Raw genomic sequence first — 21120 nt, 5'->3', positions numbered from 1 at the left:
AGCAGGTCAAGGGTCACAATGAGATCCTTGGTGCTCCCAGCCCCCAGGGGCTGCAAGAACTCACTGGGGGGCTTGAGCTGTGGTGGCGGAGGGGCAGAGCCCACCAAAGATGGAGTCAGAAAAACTGGCAGGTGTGAGACTTGCTTCATGCCACGTGTGGAGAAAGGGACAGAGCTGTGTGTCGTGCCGGGGGAGGATGGCAAGACTACTCCTCAGCCAGTGAGAAAAGCCCAATATACTCAGATGTAGCCATCCAGGTTTACTTCATCCTTTTCTCAGTTATCGGGATTTTTTTTTCAATAAACATCTATCACTTTTGTAAATTAACTTGTAAGACATGGACTGCAAAGATACAGTAAAACCTGAGGAAGTCGGAACCTGTGTAAGGCGGAAACCTTTCAGAGAAGAAAAACTCAAATATTTTCCACTAAGAGAGGGTGATAGAAAAGTGGTAAAACTGCCCCCTGCTGAAGGCGGAAAACGTGTGAGACCCAGAAAAACGAGGCGGTCTCCTGGAGTCCCGGGTGTCCCAGGTTTCACTGCGCACATCAAGTACAGGACGCTGCTGCCCCTGGGACCCAGGTGAGGGATTGGGACCAGGATGGTGCTTTAAGTCGACTTTAGCTTTATCAGAAATGCGTAATTTCTTAAAACAACACTGGAAGCAAATACGACAAATTGTCAATGGATATAAACTCAGGAAGACTATGTTTATTGTTGTCTTGTGACCTCAAGTCGATTCTGACTCATGGCGACCTCACGTGTTACAGGATAGAACTGCATAGAGTTTTCTTAGCTGTAATCTTTATGAAGCAGATCGCCAGGCCTTTTCTTCCATGGTGCCACTGGGTGAGTTGGAACTGCCAACCTTTTGGTTACCAGCCGAGCACAAACTGCACCATCCAGGGACCTCTTAGGGAGGCTACAGTGTCTGTTAGTCTCCTTTGTAGCTGTTTTTCACTGTGCGGGGCCTATGTGCTCTTTAATCCCCAGGGGCCCAGTCTTGAGCCAGCCGGGCAAGTGGCCAAAAAACTCTCCTTCTTGGCATAAAAAGCCGAACACAGCCATCATGTGCTGAAGTACAAATTTAATAAAGCCTTTAGTCCTGTCTTAATCCATAAGTTATCTATGAAAAACAAAAAAAAAAGCACAACTTTTTAGAGTCAAGAAGGTGTCAAATACATAATAATCACCATGTGAACATCAGCTATAGAAAGAAGTACAGATCAGTGTTTTTAGATAGTGCAGTATTTCCAAATGATGAAGAATTCAAATGAAATGACAAACTACCCCTCCTCACACACAAAAAAGCTGACATTGGTGCTTATAAACCACTCTCTCCCCAGTCCCCCACTGGCTCCGGTGGTCAGGTAATAAAATCCGGACGGGATCAGCTGATCTTCTGCAGGCTGACAATTACTTAGGCCCCAGCACATATGTACAAACCTGTTAGTACACACACACGTTCAGGAGAAATCTTCAAAGGAATTTAGTTCTTAAAGAAAAGTGGCGAGTCCACAGAATCAGGGGTTACGAACACATCTTAAATACTAATAATAAGAAGGTGCCGTCTTTAAATTTCTTGCTATCTTTCCTTGAAAGTAAAACGCATACTCTGTTTCCCCGAGTCCAGGAGCTCTCGCACCCAGGCTTGGGCCCGGAAGGACACTAGGATCCAGCCGATACTGTCTGAAGAAGGCCATGGAGACAGTTCTTGCCTGCTTTGGTGCCAAGATGACGGTTCTCGCTGGAAGGTGTTTTGCTGCTTTGAAGAAAGCTGCAAGTCTAAGTCGGCTTCACCAAGCAACTGAGGGGGAGACCACTGGGCCAGGTACTCCTGGCTTCTAATCTGGCTTCAGTTTTGGTGGAGGGGACATAGGAGGTGCAAAATGAACATGATGAGGTGGGAGAGTAGGTGGCTGTCAACACAGATCACTGAACAGGGCCTTTTACCTCAATTCCCTGCAAGTAGGATAAAGTTCTGGTGATAAAGAGGAGGAATGAGGACAGAGGAACAACGGGTTGGGAGAGAAAACAAAGTGAAAAAAGAAAACCAACCCAGAGGGTGTGTGTTTCCTTGGCCTCACGGGCCTACATCAGTGCAAAGGACTCTGGGTTTCCCTGTGCTGAGGAACAGATGGGGCAGCAGACCCAAGTCTCCCGGGATTGTACAATCTAGGGGGTAAAGCCACGGCCAATGGGCTATAGTACCTCAGGTTAGTATTTGTTTCCTCATTAGCTAACAAGTGAGGCAACTCTGGTTCCCCTTGGGAGCCAGCAGATTTTGGGTGATAGAGTATTCTGGAAATGGGAGCTGCTCCTACGAGACAATGGTTTTTTTCCTCCCAAACCCAGTGAACGTTTAAGAAGGGGAACAAAGCCGGTGGAGACGCCTGGCCAGCAGCTCAGCCTGCTGAGCATCTGAGGCAGAGTGGGGAAGGACTGCACCACATGGAGCTGTGGTGTCGAGGGGAAGCAGTGCCCTGAACTTCCTGGGCTCTGGTGGCCTCGCCAGCAGGCCCTTCTGGCTCCCTTGGAGCAGGTGGGCCTGGCTATCTGGACAGAGGCTGCTGTGGACGGGATAGAGGCAGAGACTTTGTCGGGTGCATAGAGGCTTGGCAAGGCCTTACCTGAGTAAAGAGTTATCAGAAATGGAAGGAGCATCTTCCGTGTAGCAGGCTTTGTGTGCTCAGGCCCAAGTCTTGGAAACTGCTCTGGACCCTCGGGGGTCCTGCGACTTGTTTGTGCACAGCTCACTCACCAAGGTAAGGAAAGAAAAACGCTCCCCCAGAGGCCAAACTATCAAAAAGAGAAGCCCCTCTACATCACGAGTCCTGGGCTCCAGGACCCTGGCAAGTCGGGAAAAAGGACCAATGTGGGCGGAATCTGGAGGTTTATTTCCAACACTCCCTTCCCATTAGTATTGCCTGGAGAGTGCTATGTTGAGCCATCATGCTGCCTAAAGTTCTTGGGGCCACAGGGGAGTCTCATGGCTATAGAGAGGGCCAGGGGGCCCATGTCGCCTGGCAGGTCCGTGTGCTCCAGTGAGCCTGGGAGTCTGTGAGGGCAGCAGGTGGGGCCTGGTGTGAGCTAGGAGAGCTCGAACCCGGTGTTCATGCTGATGGCGTAGCGCAGCTTCTCCCGAAGGACGCTTTTCTTGCTGTAGTTGGGCAGCTTGAGCAGGTTGAAGCAGGTAGAGGAGGTGGGCAAGCGGCCGCCTGGCTCCCGCTTTCGGATGGTGAAGAAGCCTCGCAGGACACTGCCCAGGGTGTCCCCAGTGTCCTGAAAGCACACAGCACATCTGGGGTTGGGGCCTGGGAGGCAGCTTGGCCAGACCTTGGCTGAGGCCTGGAGTGCATGCATTGCATGGGGCCCAAGGTCAACCCCCAACCTGATGAGAACGGGCCTTAAAGGGCACATGCAGAGACGCACCCTGATCTCTCCCTGCTGGGCCCTCCTGGGCCCTTCTGTCTTCAGGTCCCCACATGGGAATTCTGTATTAAGTAAACTCTCAAAAGTGGGGTCTTCTGCTAAACCTAAATAGCTAATTACTCTTTAATAGCCAGAATACTATACTATAAAATATGTTACAAACTCAAACAGTTTTGAGGGCAGCCAACACTTCCCTCCTGGCAGACTGCTCCTTTGGGCCAACTATCCCCTCAGTGCGGAAGCCGAGGACCGTCTCATGTCCCAAGAGGGAAGGACCAGGAGCTCAGACAGTGACATCATGAGAGCAGTTGACCCAGAAGGCACTGTGTTTTCTTGCTGGGACAGGACATATAATAACAATGGCTACCACTTATTGAGACCCACTATGGGTCAGGCTTGCACAGAGAGTACGATAGGCCCTAAGCAGTCCACTCCCCATTTACAGATGAGGACTTGGACTTTCCCAGGGTGCTGCACTTGCCCAGGTACACACACACCAGTGGGCGGAGGAGGTGGCATGTACACCTGCGTCTGTCCCACCTCTAAGCCCATGTTCTTTCCCTCTCAGGTCTGGAGCCCTGTCCCCCAGGGGCTCTTCCCTGAGGAGGTAAAGAAAAAGGGCACTCCAACAGAGCACTGACACCCCTGGGTAGCCTGAATCTGTGGGACTCTGTGCCAGGTGGCCTGCTCTCCTGCCCTTCCCTGCTGCGATGCAGACTGGGCGAACACCTGACAAGGCAGGTACCCCAGACAACAACTAGGAGAATGCTGCCTGCGAGGCCGGCTCTTTCCCAAGTAGTGGTACCTGGTCATCCGACACTTCAACACAGCGGATGGAGAAAGGAGGCTTGAGGTAGGCGAATCCCAGCAGTGGGGGCCTGGAGCAGCTGGTCACAAACTGCAACACAAGGCAGGGTCAACAGGGACAGAGCGGGCTCTCGCTCCTTCTGGAACAGGCACGACGGCTCTGCCGTGCTCTGTGGCTCTCTTACCCATTCACCACCAAGTGACAGAGAGATGCATCCAACCCTTTAACTGGGATAGATTCCCCATCTTTCTTCAGGGTGCTGCTCTTGGGACTAAGACACATGAAATCCTCACCAACAGACATGACTAACCAGACACAGTGTCAATAAACTCCCAACCAGGGACAGTGTGAAGTCCCCAGGAGGCAGGTCTCATGGGATTGCAGTCTCATCTCAGTGGGACTGGGTCTCAAATATAGTCAATGGCATAGGATCTGTTGACTGACACCCTCTGTTACGGAGAGACTGCAACGAGAGCAGAGGTGGGGAAAAGCAGGTGATGCCCACTTCAGTGGGCCTGGGATGGAGGGCCAGGCCCCTGAGCTGAGCACCCTGAGCTAGGCACAAGGAGTCCTGGTGTGGCTCACACCTCACCATGACTGTTTGCACTGCAGACAGTGACAAACCAGGACCTGGTATCCCATTAGCCACACAGGGCAGAACACGGTGTGCTCACCTGAGCACCGAGCCTGCTGGTTTACACAGAAACCTGTGTGAGCTCAGCTCCTGGGGCCACTTCCTGACACAATGACCTGCTCTCGGCGCACTGCCAAAAATCAGGCCTGAGAGCTGGTGAGGCTGCAGGGCAGACCGAGGTACTGGGCACCCCGCATGGGGCCTGTGGCAGCCGGCCACACCTGCCTGCTCCCCCTGGAGTGCCTGGCTTTCTCCAGATGGCAGCACCCGTGATGTCTCCCTGAAGGCGCTAGCTCCTGCCTGGTCAGATGCATCTGACCCATCTGAAACCCAGACGGTTACCTGCACAGGAAGTGCTAAGGGACCATTCGCTTTCTTCAACGTGACAGTCACTGAAAGTGCTCTCCTCTAAGGGACAAAGAGGCCTGCTACTTATAACACAAAGCTGTGTTCCAAAACTCAGTGGCAAATTGAGTGTCTGGTCTTACACTAAGTATCACCATTTAAACCATGTTAGAAACGGCTGTGAGATTCCTAAGACCATCCAGTTTATGTGTTTTATATACCAGGAAAGGTTTTTAAGAAGGAATTGACAAGATAGATTACTATTCTTTTTTTTTTTTTTAATTGTACTTAAAGTGAAAGGTTACAATTCAAATCAGTTTCTCACACAAAAACATATACGCAAATTGTTATGTGACCCTAGTTGCTCTCCCTACAAGGTGACAGCACACTCCTTCTCTCCACCCTGTATTCCCGTGTCCATTCAACCCACTCCTGTCCCCCTCTGCCTTCTCATCTCGCCTCCAGACAGGAGCTGCCCACACAGTCGCATGTGTCTACTTGAGCTAAGAAGCTCACTCCTCACCTAGATTACTATTCTAAGGCAAGTTTTATTTTCCACAGTAACAGCCGTAGCAACAGTAGCTGATATTTAGAAAGCTTTGCTGCGTCTGTGCTGGGCCCAGGGCTTATTACATATAATCTCCCCCCATCGCTCTAAGGCTGAGCTGCGATCACGCTTAGTGCTGTTTCAAGGATGAGGTGACAGACATGAGGCGTGACTTGGCGGAAGTTACAGAGCTAGTAAGTGATGGCACCAGAACTGGAAACCAGGCCCCTGATCTGACCATTACTCTACACTGCCCCTCCTGGTGACTAAACAAAGAAAAAAAAAAAAAAGACTAAGACCCAGGAATACTTGGTACCTTTAGAAAGTTCTCTTTTTAAGATTTTTTCTTAAAAAGACAAAAGTAAACAGTTTTTTTTTTTTTTTTTGGCAGGGGATCAAACATAAATTGGGGACTTTTTAAAAAATGAGGGGAATGTTTGGGGATGGGGAAGAGGAAAGTATAAAGAAAGCAAGAGAAAGGGGAGAAGGTAGGTAGCGAGCCTTTGCCTGGGTGCAGGCGGTCTGGCACTTGTGCTAATTGAACAGGTGCTGCTGAAGGGTGAGGCGTGGGATCTGGCCGTCCCTCACCAGCAATGGGGAGTCCCACCTTCCCGTGGGGCCTGATGGACTCCCACCCCCAGAGCAGAGAGCAGAGCTGCTGTGGGTGTGCATCTGAGAGGGAGACGGTGTGCATACAGCCTTTTGGAACGTATGGGGCTGCATCAGTGGGACGGGCAGCCCATGGGAGCGCCTGTGCACACCTGAATGCAAGCCACTCAGACCTGCTGCCCTGGTACAGTGGGAGAGGGGAGGGGAGATTTCACCCCAGGACAGGAGGAAGAACAGAGGGCGTGGGAAGCCCCCTGACGCTCTGCCATCAGCACATTTGAAAAAGCACAGCCACATGCACCCCTGCAGGACAGTTCAATTTCTTCCACCCACTCTGGATCCTGTTTGCAGCCACAGAAAGGAGCAGGCATAGGACAAGGGCTGCAGGCTTGGTTAGACACAAACGCCCCCTCTCTAAAGACACAGATGCCCGCTGTGTTGGTGATGAGTGCATGGTTAGGAGACACTGGCTTCTGTCTTTCTAGGCGAGGCGGGAGTGCACGTATTCATGGGTTGGCAGAGACTGCTTTGCCTATGAGAGGTACTGCTGGCAAAACCGAAGTGATTCTCCTGAGAATCGACTTCTGGAATCCTGTCTGCCTGCCCACCCAGACTCTCTTGAGAACTGTGGAGAGTGTGAGTGCGTTTCCGTATTTGAGGGACTGAACTGAGGGCCTCTCAATGGGAATGAACTGGCCTCAGGATGACAAAGACAACAGAAAACCAGCTGCCATTTCAATTGGCGGTGATATTGAATATGTTGCCTCGACAACTGTGGTCACAGGAACCCAGGTTCAAGAAACCCGGATGTCCAGAGGGAAGTATTTCAAGGCATTTGTATTTGCCCCAGAATATGGTAAGATGTTCACAATACACTGTTCGACAAAAAAGCAGGTGGCAAAATGATGATTCCATTTTTAGAAAAACATACACTTACACAACACATACGCAGACGGTGTCTCTATAAACATAACACTTGGCTGCTGTCAGCACCAAAAAACAATGTGGTGGTGGTAATGGTGGGACACCTTGAAGGCTGACAACAGAACAGGGGAAGTGGTTAATGTCAGCCACTCAACTTGCAAAAATATACACTGATATCAGACTAATTAACTGTGTGTGTTTTATTGGGACACTGTATCTGTGTGTGTGTGTTGTAAATATATGTTTCTCCACTTATGAAAAAATACAGAAGGGTACACAGAGGTGGAACCCTGGTTAAGAAGAACGTAGATGGTTTAAGATTCTTCACAGTAGGATTATAGTTGTTTAAACTTTTGATTGTCTGTAAGGCAGTAAACATCGTTTACTTCTATAAGAAAAGGAAAGAAAGAAAAGAGACACTAGCAAGGCCAGCCCTGTGAGGAGGAAGGAGATAGTGCTGAGCTCCCCCTACCTGCCCGCCAGCCTGCCTGCGCAGGGGCCCTGTCTCCGTGAGCAGGTGAGCAGGCTGGTGGGCTTACCTGACTCAGCCTCGCCTCTCCAGCTCCTCTCTGGTTACTACCTGCCCGAACTCATGGCCTGTCTATGGGGAAAGGATATGCTGATGATATTGGAGGTCCTCCTGATGAGTTTACTTCTTTCTAGTGAAAGTTATTACCTCACCTGGCCTCCAGGTTTATGAGAATACCTATGTAGGCATGAACACAGGCACAAGTAATGAATAAAATACCTTCAGAAACATGGCTCTCTCGTCGGGTGTGAAATCGGAGGCCAGAATATCCCACAGCCAGATAATGACCCTGTGACTTCCATGGAAACCACCGTAGTACACTGTGTGCTTCCTGCAAACAATCAGGACAACAGGCACTTACCAACAGATATGGGCCGGCGCTGTGTTTAGACAAGCAGGCACAGTGAACTCTTGCAGGCCTGGAACTCTATTACCTTCTCTTTAAAGCCACAAGCCCATGCTTTAGCAACCCATCTCTCTGGAAGCCAAATGGCTGGAGAGGTCATGAGCTGGCCCTGCCGGTTTGGAGCAGAAGCCAGCCACACATTTCCTAGAGCTTCAAGAGCCCAGCAGTCCTCAGGACCTGCTTCCACTTACCAGTCAAGCAGCTGAACTTTTTTTCCCAAAGTGATTCAACTGGGGAGCAGGGAGGAAGAGTACATTGGGAGATGGGTTCTGAAAAACACTGTCCCAAAGGCAGCAAGGGGAGCAGCTTGCTTTCCGGAAGGCCTGTGAACCTCCCCCTCTCCCTCCCCCTCCCATCTGCCCCTTACTTTAAATCTTCCAGGTCAATCTCGGCATTGTCACCGGAGATGAGGCGCTGCAGTTCTGGGGTTGAGAACATTCGGATCCACTCCGGTTTGATAATGGAACGGAAGCCACTAATGAGGGCAGCCGTCTGGTTTTTGATTTGAGTGTGCATTCGAAAATGCGCCATCAGGTGGACGTAGCTGATTCTGTTGCCAACGAGGCAGAGAAAACGATGGAAATGAACAGAACAAGCTGTTACCAGTGAGTTGAAAGATAACCCTTACAAAAAAACACACACAGCAGTCCCAGAGTACTTCACTGAAGCAATGACGATGACAACAATGTCAGTGCCCCAGAACAGCACACCGTATGCTGGTCCTAAGCTATGCATGCAAGGGCATTCCCTCAGCCACTGCCCCCAAACCCTTTGAGTCAGACATCACAGTAACTCCCACTGCACCCAGAATCAAAGTGGGACATTCTCCAGGTAAGAGGGTGCAAAGAGTACTTTTACATTTACTTAATCTTATTCCTATGGACATAAACCAATTCCAATATAGTTCAGTCCATGATTGGAATCAGCTTTCAAGCAGAGACAAATCGTTTCATGTTGAAACTTCAATCAAAACCTTGCTAGTCTACATTAACAGTCTAGAGCCATGGAAAGGCAGACCTGCAGAATGTTGTGAACAAACACAGTTGGGTCACGTTCAAGTTCAACTGGGAAGTCAGAGCAACTGACAATGGTCCCAGGCAGAGGGTCTTCAGGGTCTGCTTTTATGAACAGAATAACGTCATCTATAATTGTACGATTCTTTTCAACAGTTAAATCCATTCCAAAAGTTTTGCCAGCATTGCTGATTTCTTAGCAAACCATTTATTCAGAGACTGAAGAACTTGAGTGAAGCCAGGGTACAACTCTCACAGATTCTAAATTAATAGAGCCCAAGTAAAGATGCTTTCTCTTACAAGGTCAAAGTTACTGACCTTGAAAGTATCCCCCCTTTTTTTAGTATCCTGCAGTGAATTTGTAGCATATACATATGAATATCTCTATCATTGCTATTCTTTTCATGCACTCTTTGAAGCAGGTTACTAATACTGTTTCTATTTTACCAAAAGAACGAGTGAGCTTGAGAAACATTTCCCTTCGACACCCAGGAAGTACAAGACCAGATATCACCCCAAAAGAGAGGAACTGGTGTCGCCAAGCCTGTTAAGTTACTTGTTGGCAGAACTGAATACCCTCGCCATCATACTGAGGGTTTAGGCTAAGAGTAATACAAGCCTTTGTTAAACGAGTTTCCCCGTAGGAGGTTTCACAGCAGAACTGGAATCGCACTCCGTGAACACAGCCTGCACCGGCCCACCTCCTCTGGCTGTTATACATGAAGCTCCTGCCATCACCTCCAGCCTGGAACGTGGCCTTGCTCTGGGTGGCAGGCTCCATGACACGTCACAGGTCTGGTGATGGTGACAATCCTGCTCCCACTGACATCATGGATGGTGGTCTATGTGCACTATCTCACAGGGAGCCCTCTGAAGGAGACAGGGCAAGCCCCATGTCAGAGACTGGGGAACAGCCTCAGAGTGGCTGCAGGTTGCATGGCGGGTAGGACCAGGATTCATCCCTGCTCCAACTCTTGTGCCTAGGCCCTCTCTCCCTCCCAACATGAGTTTCCACATAGGTGGTTTCCCAGCCTGAGCTCATTGCCCTTTCTAGGCTTTCCACACTAATGCCCCATGGCCAAGGGACAAAGTCTGTGTATTTTAACCATGATGAGAAGAGAGTCTGTCCTCCTGACTACTCTGACAATCTAAAATCTAAAACTCCCTATGAATGCAGACTGACCGGGCCACCAGGCCTGAGAGGACCGTGATGCTCGGGAACAGTGGTCTGTGATGGGTGGCTGACCCAAACGGCTCCCCAGGTGGGACTGAGCTCTCACTTACCATTAAAGAGTGATGCTCAGATTAATAGTTCAAATGCTCTGCTGAGCCGGGTGGCAGCAGGACTGATGGAATGATAAAAGGGCCAATATCTACTCCTCGTGCTGGGTTCTGCTATTTTAATTTGGTAAGAAGAGGGTAGGGTGGATAGTACATTGAAGGGTTTTGATTCTGGAGACCAATTAGGGTGATGTTTATGATAGGTTCCTAAAAGCCCGTTCTCTATCACCACAGCTGCCAGGCCTCAGTCTCCTTGATTCCCTGTGTCTAAGTCGGATGCATCTGAATTCTCCACTGTTTTCCCAAGAACAGCATTTCATACAATGGCCACATGCTACCATCCCACCATGATCTGCCCCTCCAAGATGTCTTTCTGCCTGCATGCCCTCTGCATGGAGGATAGTGTGCCTGGCCAGCTCCAGCTCCATCTGTCTGCATTTAGTTGTTGTTAGGCGCCGTCGAGTCAATTCTGACTCATAGTGACCCTACGCACAACAGAACGAAACACTGCCTGGTCCTGCACCATCCTTACAATCATTGTTCTGCTTGAGCTCATTGTTGCAGCCACTGTGTCAGTCCACCTTGTCGAGGGTCTTCCTCTTTTCCACTGACCCTGTACTTTGCCAAACATGATGTCCTCCAGGGACTGATCACTCCTGACAACATGTCCAAAGTACTTAAGACGGAGTCTTGCCATCCTTGCTTCTAAGGAGCATTCTGGTTGGACTTTTGTTCTTTTGGCAGTCCATGGTATATTCAATATTCTTCGCCAACGCCACAATTCAAAGGCAGCAATTCTTCTTTGGTCTCCCTTATTCATTGTCCAGCTTTCACATGCATGTGATGCAATTGAAAATACCATGGCTTGGGTCAGGCGCACCTTAGTCTTCAGGGTGACATCTTGGCTCTTCAACACTTTGAAGAGGTCCTTTGCAGCAGATCTTCCCAATGCAATGCATCTTTTGATTTCTTAACTGCTGCTTCCATGGATGTTGATTGTGGATCCAAGAAAAATGAAATCCTTGACAACTTTAGTCTTTTCTCCGTTTATCATGATGTCTGGTTATCATTGCCCAGTTGTAAGGGTTTTTGTTTTCTTCATGTTGAGGTCCAGTCCATACTGAAGGCTGTGGTCTTCATTAGTAAGTGCTTTAGGTCCTCTTCACTTTCAGCAAGCAAGGTTGTGTCATCTGCATAACGCAGGTTGTTAATAAGTCTTCCTCCAATCCTGATGCCCCATTCTTCTTCATATACTCCAGCTTCTCGGGTTATTTGCTCAGCATACAGACTGAATAGGTATGGTGAAAGAATACAACCCTGACACACACCTTTCCTGACTTTAAACCAATCAGTATCCCCTTGTTCTGTCTGAACAACTGCCTTTTGATCTATGTAAAGGTTCCTCATGAGCACAATTAAGTGTTCTGGAATTCCCATTGTCCGCAATGTTATCCATAACTTGTTATGATCCACACAGTCAAATGCCTTTGCATAGTCAATAAAACACAGGTAAACATCCTTCTGGTATTCGCTGCTTTCAGCCCAGATCCATCTGACAAAAGCAATGATATCCCTGGTTCCAAGTCCTCTTCTGAAACCGGCCTGAATTTCTGGCAGTTGCCTGTCGATATATTGCTGCAGCCGTTTTTGAGTGATCTTCAGCAAAACTTTGCTTGCGTGTGATATATTTTGTGTCCACAGCCATCATGAAATGCTTCAGAACACAGTGGCCTGGGTGCCTCTGACCTTAGAAGTACCACCACCAAAACAAATTGTCAATTCTTATTTCACAAATCAAATTTAATGCAGTTTCTGCCTATGAGCTGTAACCAGGAAATCCCATTCCGTTATTTATGGCCTCTTTCTACTTTATCTTAATAAATTCTCAACGTAAACCCCAAGAGCCAGAATGAAGTCTTCTCAAGTGGTGACCTTAAAAATCTAATTGCTGTACTCACTTATTTTCATTTGTAACAGGAATGGTCTTCCCTCCAGGAATCAGTTCATGGCAAACGAGCTGGGGGAGAAGACGGACAGTAATTACTAGAGGGAATCCTAATGGGGAAACAAAGCTTCCCAAAGGTGAAAGAGCCTGACACAAATGTCCACAATAATGACAGAATTCAGACGGTACGTTTGGGACAATCCTTTTTCACAAAAAGCCAGGCTTAAGTATCGACAAGCAGACCTCGGGGGATTGACAGTAAAGGTTTCTCCTCACATGATCCTTGTTCAGACATTCGTCTTAAGGCTCCAGGGTATCATGAAGGAGAACGTGGTAACGTTTATTAGCGCACGTTAGGATGAGTAAAGGAATTCTGGTACATCCATACACTGGAATACCGTTCAGCTTTTACTAACAAAGATGATGGGAAAGGTATAAAAAGCAGACTACATTATAGTATGCATTGTGTGGTACCATTTCTTGGGGAAAAAAAAATTAGAGACATGTCCAGAGGAAAAACCTAGAAGGACATTGATGATAAGTTAACAGCGGTGCCATCTAGGCACTGGCATTACAGTGGTTTTCATTTTCCTCTTTATGCTCTTATGGCTGAATTTTCTGTTTGGAGTTTGCATTATCGCGATAATCGGGGAAAAAAAAATTCCTTTTTAAAAAGCATGTTTGGAAAAAAGCTCAAAATCTGATGGAAGATTTATCTGAACACTCCATAAAATCAACTGCTTCTCTCAACTTCACGAACACTTCTGTGGGCAAACGGGATGTGGGAAGGTTTGACCTAAAAATCAAAGGATGTGTTGAAATGGCAATTGTTTTGTTATATATATTTTTACCACAAAAAAGACAAAAGAGACAGACTGTGTGTGCAAAGCCCTCAGCACAGCAGCACCTGGCACTGAAGTGCTCAACGGCCATTAGCTACAACCAAATAAAAAATAAATAAAAGGATGCATAATGTTTAAGCTAATTTTAACAGGAGTTCTATTAATATACTATAACTCTGTAAAGACACACAAAGGAAAAACAACTCATCGTCCCACGGCTGTCACATCTTGGGGCAACCAGAGGATTCTGCAGCTGGAAGGGTCCTTAGGACGCACTCAGCCCAGTGTTTCCCAAAAAGGGTTCCAGGGAACACCTTGTGGTGCGTTATTATTCAGAGAATGACCTTGTGAGATAGCCTGCTTTCTTTCTTTGAAAGAAGACTTCTGTGGTCAAAGGAGCTGGGGAGCCTTGAGGTGAAATACAACTAAACCAGGGTTTCTCTCATGGGTTCTCAGAGCCCCAATATCCCTGCTGCTCTGTGGCCCCTCAGGAGGAGGACAAGGCACATGGGCTTCCCAGCTGCAGAGCGTTCAGTCACACTGGTCCCATCGAGGACCCAGGTCTGACAAGCAACACAAAAGTGCTGAGATGAGGGCAATGTGGCTCAGGGAGCCCAAGTGGCCTCCCTGAGGTGACACAGATACAATCCAAAAAGCTGGCTCTGCACTACTAAGCTCGTGGTGCAGTTCCCTCAGAGCACACACATGCACACACAGACGTTCCCTCTTCCACTGGACGAGGCTGAAGGAGTGAGGATGCTTTAGAGAACGGCCAAGAGGAGCACTCTGGGAAGAAACCTTTCTGGTGGCCACATTTCCAAAGGTCTCTTCTTCCTGCTCTGTTCTGAACGACAAGCAGGGACAAGGGCAGGATTCTGGGAGAGGCACCTCTCAGGTGGCTTCTTTCCCCTTGTTAAGTCATAATCCTCCGTTTGTAACCTAATCCCCACCAACGTAACGTGAAGCAATGTTACAAATGGGGAATTAGGGCTTCCATCAGGGATTACCTTAAGATGCGATAGAGGCAAAGCAGGGTCTTTGTAGGGAGCTCTCTGAGGGGTGAGCAGGCAAAGGTGAAGGAAAGGGGGACAGGGCGGGGGTGGGGGATGGGTGAGATTTCCTGGGGAAAGCACCACGCCTGGGGAGGTCTCAAGAAGCCAATGGAGGGAAGGGAAAGGACGCCTCAGCCAAAGGCTGACCTACCTGACCCATCACGTCTTCATCGTAAGAGAGTGTCAGACCCAGGTCAGAGATGTCCCCGTCGTAGCGCTAATCCAACAGAGAAAGGGAAAGGATCGAGGCTGAGGAACGCTATATCCTGGAAGAATTTAATTCTTCCCCTTCCACGAGGCACTCTTTGGTGGTGTTAACAGCTTGAAGCAAAGGCAAAGGCCACTCACTCCCCTGAGGAAGGAGGCTGAGTCTGCAGACCTGAGAGGGAACGTAGTGGTGGACAGGGCCTGCGGTGGCTACAGAGAGGGCCCCCTCACCACAGCAAGACAGCAGAGTGTGGGAAGGCTCAGTCCACGGCACGCACACAGGGCAAAGCTACACCTGGCAGGTGGGAGTTCCCCTTCCACACTGACCTTAATGGAAGTGAGGTTTTTGTAGAACTCTGAGTCCAGAGAAGGCAGCTCATCCACAGAGCTGTAGAAGATGCTGTGGTGGTGCCCAAGCAGCTGGCTCAGGAAGAAGGAGGCGAAGGGCACGTCCACCACGATTCCCTGTGGGGAAGAGACAACCGCTCGCAATTCCACCATCCAGGCTGCCACTTCCGTGACCCAACTAGGGGTGTCTCAGGTTGCAGAGGTGGCCCAAGGGCAGCTCCAGGCCCTGCCTATGTTTTCAATCCCTCTCCATCATTGAACAAACACAACTGAGTACTTCCTGGGGACACGAGAGCAGAGTGGGTAAGGGCACAGGTTTTGGAGCTCAGGGACTAGACCCAGCCCTGCTACTGCTGGGCTAGATGACCCTGTGGCACCCTGACTAAACTCCTGCTTTCTCACCTGGAAACGGGGACCAGCCCCAGCTTCTCGGTTAGAACATTCAATGAAGCCATGAAAGCAAAGCCTGAACACAGCACCTGACCCTGCCAGGCTCTCAGTGTAATGGTGCCTGGTGGGTGGTGGGTGCTGGCCACAGGCATGTGCAGGGTGCTGGGGGAGCAGAGGAGGCCTCTCACCTGATGCAGGCAGGGAAAGCTTCCAGGAGGAAGAGATACCTAAGCTAGACCTATAGGAGCAGGACACGTCAAGGCCACAGGCAGGCTGCAGTGACAGACTGCAGGTCTGTCTGGCCACAGTGCAGTCTGAGGGTGGGAGGGCCAACCATGAGGCCAGGGAGGCAGGAGGGCCAGGTCAGGTGGGGCCTCGGAAACCTCCCCGGAGTGTGGGTTCTACCCTGATGGCTCCAAGCAGGGAAGTGGCAGATTTGTACTTCAGGTGGGGAGTGGGGTGGAAGGAGGAAGTCAGGAGGCTTGGGATGCAGCCAGGAGGTCAGTGCCTAAAGCAGGGAGAGCTGCCCACGGCCTGCACTAGGGCAGTGCCGTGGGGTAGAAAGGAATGCACAGACTGGAGAGATTTCGGAGGCAGAGTCAACCACACTCAGTCACCTGCTAGAGGGACCCAACCCCAAAAAAACCCAGTTGCTGTTGAGTGGATTCTGACTCATGGTGACCTCATGTGTGCAGAGTAAAACTGTGCTCCACAGGATTTTCAAGGCTGTGACTTTTTGGAAGATCACCAGGCCTTTCTTCTGAGGTGTCTCTGGGTAGGTTCAAATCGACAGCCTTCTCGCTAGTAGTCAAGTGCTTAATCGTTTGTGCCACCCAAAGGCTCTGTGCACAGGACCCAGTAGGTGCTAATTCCTCTCATCACAACTGTTACTGTTGTGGGGCAGGGGGAAAAGACGAAGACATTCTCAAAAGACAGGAAGCCAGGCCTTCCAGTGAGCCTAGACTCTTCTGGGTCTCAGCACAGCTATACATTTAAAGGAAAAGCATGGCCTATGAAATTTTTTTTTTTAAATGATGGTTGTGGAGGGAAGGAGTTCCTGGGCAGTACAAACAGTTAAAGTACCCGGCTGTCAACCAAAAGGTTGGAGGTTTGAGTCCAACCACAGGTACCACAGAGGAAAGGCCCGGCAATCTACTTCTAAAAACTCAGCCACTGAAAACCCTATGGAGTGCAGTTCTACTCTGACACCCATGGGGTCTCCAAGAGTCGGAGCCCACTCAGTGGCAACTGGTAGTGGAGGGAAAAGAACTGCCATTCATTGAGTATCTGAAAGGTGCTCCTTTGCAGAGGTTACTCAGTTCATTTCCTATGAAATAGGAACTGTCTCCATTTTGCAGATGTGGAAGCAGAGAGGTGAGCCTGGGCCACTCAACTGGTGTAGGGCGGGAGGCAGCCTGGAGGGTGTCTGGGCAGGGACTCGGATGGCATCTGTTCTCATCATGGCCAGAACTAGAGACCCCACAGGGCGGACTGCTGACGAGCTCCTGCTGCAGCTTCACTTTCTGCCTGGGGGCAGGACTCTAAGAGCAGGGTGTCAGGTTGTCACCCGGGGGTCGTTCTACCTCAGGCAGTGTGGCTCAATGGAGGGGGAACAGGAGCTATGTGGGCCTCACCTGCAAAAGTCTGCACCGCCTGACCCTATGAGACCGAGGAGTAGAGCTCAGAACACCCTTCCTCTTAATCACAACGGTGAGAATGGCAGCTCTGATTTAATGAGGCCGACTGGGTGCCAGGACAGTGGGAGGTGTTTTACACGTATTACCTCACTTACCACCTACGATAACCCAGTAAGGTGGCTTTTATTAGCCCCACTTTACTGATGGAGCCCTGGTGGTACAGTGGTTAAAGTGCTCAGCTGCTAAGTGAAAGGTCAGCAGTTCGAATCCACCAGGCACTCAGCTGGAGAATGATGTGACAGTCTGTTTACGTAAAGATTACAGCCTTGGAAACCCTATGGGGTCACTATGAGTCAGAATTGACTTGACGGCAGTGGGTTTGGTTTTGGTTTACTGATGACAGAAAGCGACTTGCACACAGACACACAGCCAGCTAGTCTTGGCCAGCTGAAGTGAGGTACGTGCTCCATCTTGTTCTAGTCTGCAGGCCAACTCACAGGCACCTCTGGTTTCTTGTGAAGCATGCAAATGAAAACAGATTTAAAAACAATCACACCAACTACAAAAAACTCGACAGACGTTGCCCTCCTACAACCAGGACCAAGCTTTGACTTGGAAGTACACCTGGCTCTGGCCCACCGGTCCCCACACTTCAGAGCAAGAGAGGACAGATTCAGAACTCGCCTGGCCGAGGTGTGAACGCGGCTCTCCCGTTTAACTAGCTATCACACTTGGGGCCATGACTTCTCTAAGCCTCAATTTCCTTGTCCTTAAAACACAAGAACGGCAGCCAAGTCACAGGACTGTTGAAAAGATCAAACAAGATGACGTGTGTAAAGCACCTCAGGTTTGTGTCCCACCAATCTTGGTTCCTGGCACTCTCTCCCCTACTGTACCCTAGTAATGAGGTGTTTTACATGGCTGGGCCATCACATAAATGATACTTGCAAGACTTTACCGTACATTTTAGCTCACTGCTCCTTAGTGTGCCTACCTCATACACAGCTTTCCCCAGCATCTTCCCCACAAACTCAAAAAGCTGCAGGTAATTCTCATGGATGTAGGAGGTGGGCGAAGGATACAGTCTCTCGTCCCCACTGGTTGTCTGCAAGGCAAAAGGGTGCGGAGAGGCAGAGAGGTTAACTGCCTAGTAACGAGCACGCCCAGCCCCTTCCCTTCTCATCTGTCACCTCAAATTTGGCTGCTGTCCACCCTGCTCTCCCGCCCCTTAAGTACCTTGAAGAGATTGAGTGCTGGGTCGAACACCCTCTTGATGATCTCTTCCAGGAACTCCTTGAAAACGCCATCCTGGTCGATCCCTGCCTCATCCACCCCGAGGTCGTTGACAAACTTCACGCGGATCACGCCCTTCATGGCATGCTGGGAGAGCTGCCGAAGCTGCTCGTAGCCATCCTACCCAGAGCAGAGTTGCAGCGCATTAGGATCCCAAGGCCTTCCGCATCATTCAAGACGCCCTCCCCCAGGCTCCTGGGGCCCCAGGCAGAGCTTCCCTTGTGTGATTACTAAAGCGTGAGCCGGGACACAAGGTGCGGGAGGGAGAGCAGTGCTCACCCGCTTTCCGACGGGAGCCTGTCACAAGGAAAGGCGAGTTTTGGAAGTATGACTTTACAGTTCTTTGGCCAGGGGAGGCTGCCCTCCAGAACAGGCAAAGCAGAGAGATAGGAAATTAGATGAGATGAGTGATGACAAGCTCTCCGCCATCAGACAAATGCTGGAAGAAATAAGGGTAAGATTTCTCTCTCTCTTTTGATGCTAAGAGTATCTTTCTTTCATGGTAAAAAACAAACAAAAAACAAAAATCCAACTTAAAGAATGCTATAAAATGAAAAATAAAACTAACCTCCACCTCTGGTGCTTTTCCCAGATCATGAAGGGCCTTGTGAGTCATGCTGAGGAACTAAGATTTTATCCTGAGGGCAATGGGGAGCCATAGAAGGTCTAAGGAGGGGAGTGATATAGTTGGCTTTCTGTCAAAAAAAGGCCTACTGGTGGCAGGGCAGATGGAAGGCAGGGGTGGGACAGGAAGCAGGGAGACTGGGGTGCAGGAGTGATGGGGGCCTGAGGTGGGCAGGGCAGTGGGGAAGGGAAGCCCCAGCATACCTCTGGCTCGTAATCAGCTGTCTCCACACACCTAGCCTTTCAGCTCATCTTTCCTATCCAGAATGCAACACACCTGATCCCTGGGACAGACCTTTATGGTCCTATTAGGTCATCTTGTTTCGTGTGTCTCTGGATTCTAATCTGTCAAGGTCTTCCTGGCTCCTGCATCTGTCGTCTAATGTATTTCTGGCGTCTGGGACTGATCAGCAAGCTGTGTATGTTTTCATTCCAGAGGAGCGATTATAAAAAGCAGTGCTGAACAGGACAGGGTCTAGGGAGCAGTCCTTCGGCCAACAAGAGAGACCCAACACCAGGCAAAATCGAGGTCTTCAGATGCTGTCATCTAGCCACTTACAGACCACCCCCGATATCCTATTGCCACCCTCACTCTCTGTCTCAGTTACAACCGCAGCCCTGTCAGGTGTTTTCCTGACATTAGACAGACTAACTCCATAGCACCTAGTCATCTGCCAGGCTGGTCACCCTGTCACAAGCAAATGAGGTCAGCCTGGGAGCCCTGGCGTGAGGGGCCCTGGTATGCGGAGCCCTGGTAGCCTTCCTGCTGATCACATGTCCCCCACGCTCACCTAGTGATGTGAAGGCCTATCCTATGGTGGGTCAGAAGTGTATACAGGGGCTGGGCTCTCGAATTGGAGAGCAAGGTAAAAATGCCCGTGAAATCCCCTACGTCATCTGTATGAACAGGAACATGCTTTTGTGTGCACACACCTGCAAGCACTTTTTATGCCCGTGCAGTTTGATATGTGAAGTAAGATGAAAAGGAAGGCAAAAAGGGAAGCCCCCTGCAGCTGTCGCAATACTTAAAGCATTCTGCCTAAATTTAAGGCATTTATCTCAGCACTGGGTTGGGGACAGGTGGAAAATTCTAATATGTTACAGGGCTTACTCTGTTCTGCTTTAGAATTGTATCTCCCTAACAGGGTTGCTACAAGTCTGTGCTGACTTGATGGCACACAACAACCTTAACACAAGTCCCTGGGTCGCACAAATGGTTGAGTGCTCAACTATTAGCGGAAAGGTTGGTGGTTCGAACCCACCCGGAAGTGCCCTGGAAGACAGGCTTAGTGATCTGTCTTGATCACAGCCTTGAAAACCCTATGGAGCAGTTCTACTCTGCACACACGGAGTTGCCATGAGTTGGAATCGACTCGACTGCAACCAACAACAGCCACCACTTTACAACATGTTAGTAGACATGTTTGTGGTTATGCGGATTAAATAAAACGGTATAGGTAAAAGCACTTAGTATGTGGCCTGCAGATGGCAAGTGTTTAAGGGATGTTTGTTGGATTTGAATCTCAGTCTTGATGAGCCCCACATCGCCTTTTTCTATGAATGCTGTAGGGGGGAATCAGGGCCACCTGCTTGTCTGACATATTTCCTGTTGCACCCTACTGCTTTTCAGAAACGGGTCCTGTTACGTGGGATCATGTGCCCTTGGGAAGGTAAGCGTGAGTCTGGCATTCTTCCTCCACAACACTTTTCATAGTGCAGATGCAGAGAACACTGGCCCAGGGCTGGGAGACCTGACTCCAGGCCCGGCTCTGTCGCCGACATCCAACTGACCGTGACTGAGAATCGAACCTTTCTGGTCTCAGTTCTGCCTTGGAGAGGGAGAGAGGACAGAGTTGGCCTAGAGCATCTCCAAGGTCCTTCTGGTTCTAAAATGCAGAGTTCCAGTCAAATTCACCTGTACCTGTGAGGAGGTGACTTCCTGCAGGAATTTAGACTAACACCTGAAAGCCAAACCCAAAGCATGGTCTTCAATACAAAACGTGAAATAGGAAACACAGAATAAACAGCCAGGAGAGCAAAGTGAGCTAACAGCAATCTTTTGATGCCTCCTTAAAATCCACTGGGCTCTAATGTTCTTATAACCCAACCACCAGATCGAGAACAATTGGGGTAACTGTAAGTGACCTTCTCCCCTTCCTAATTCAGTATGACCACCAGTGGTCAAATTCATGACAGGCATGCTCCCGGAAACCAGAGAAGAGGATGGACTTGGCCTGAAATTTCTCACACTCCT

At 49.5% G+C, this 21120-nt stretch overlaps 1 protein-coding gene across 18 annotated transcripts in view; it reads right to left on the bottom strand.

Moving 5' to 3' along the window:
• Window positions 1–1067: 1067 nt before the first annotated feature.
• The window catches only part of UBE3B (ubiquitin protein ligase E3B), a 58215-nt gene continuing 38162 nt past the window's right edge, over window positions 1068–21120 (bottom strand). For 16 of the 18 annotated variants that reach the window (XM_023559416.2, XM_064272330.1, XM_023559418.2 and 13 more), the window contains 9 exons: window positions 18186–18362; window positions 17944–18054; window positions 14902–15039; window positions 14519–14584; window positions 12487–12545; window positions 8602–8784; window positions 8048–8159; window positions 4238–4330; window positions 1068–3282 (listed from right to left, as the gene is read on the bottom strand). In XM_023559416.2, the coding sequence (XP_023415184.1) occupies window positions 3091–3282; window positions 4238–4330; window positions 8048–8159; window positions 8602–8784; window positions 12487–12545; window positions 14519–14584; window positions 14902–15039; window positions 17944–18054; window positions 18186–18362 (1131 nt within the window). In that variant the 3' untranslated portion in view covers window positions 1068–3090. Of the gene's footprint in view, window positions 3283–4237; window positions 4331–8047; window positions 8160–8425; window positions 8465–8601; window positions 8785–12486; window positions 12546–14518; window positions 14585–14901; window positions 15040–17943; window positions 18055–18185; window positions 18363–21120 lie in introns of those variants that run through there. The other 2 variants (XR_002787993.2, XM_064272333.1) reach the window with 2 other exon arrangements.

The sequence above is a fragment of the Loxodonta africana genome, chromosome 19 (genome assembly GCF_030014295.1).
Source record: "Loxodonta africana isolate mLoxAfr1 chromosome 19, mLoxAfr1.hap2, whole genome shotgun sequence".
In the NCBI taxonomy this organism is placed as follows: domain Eukaryota; kingdom Metazoa; phylum Chordata; class Mammalia; order Proboscidea; family Elephantidae; genus Loxodonta; species Loxodonta africana.
This window is presented reverse-complemented; position numbering and strand designations above follow the sequence as displayed.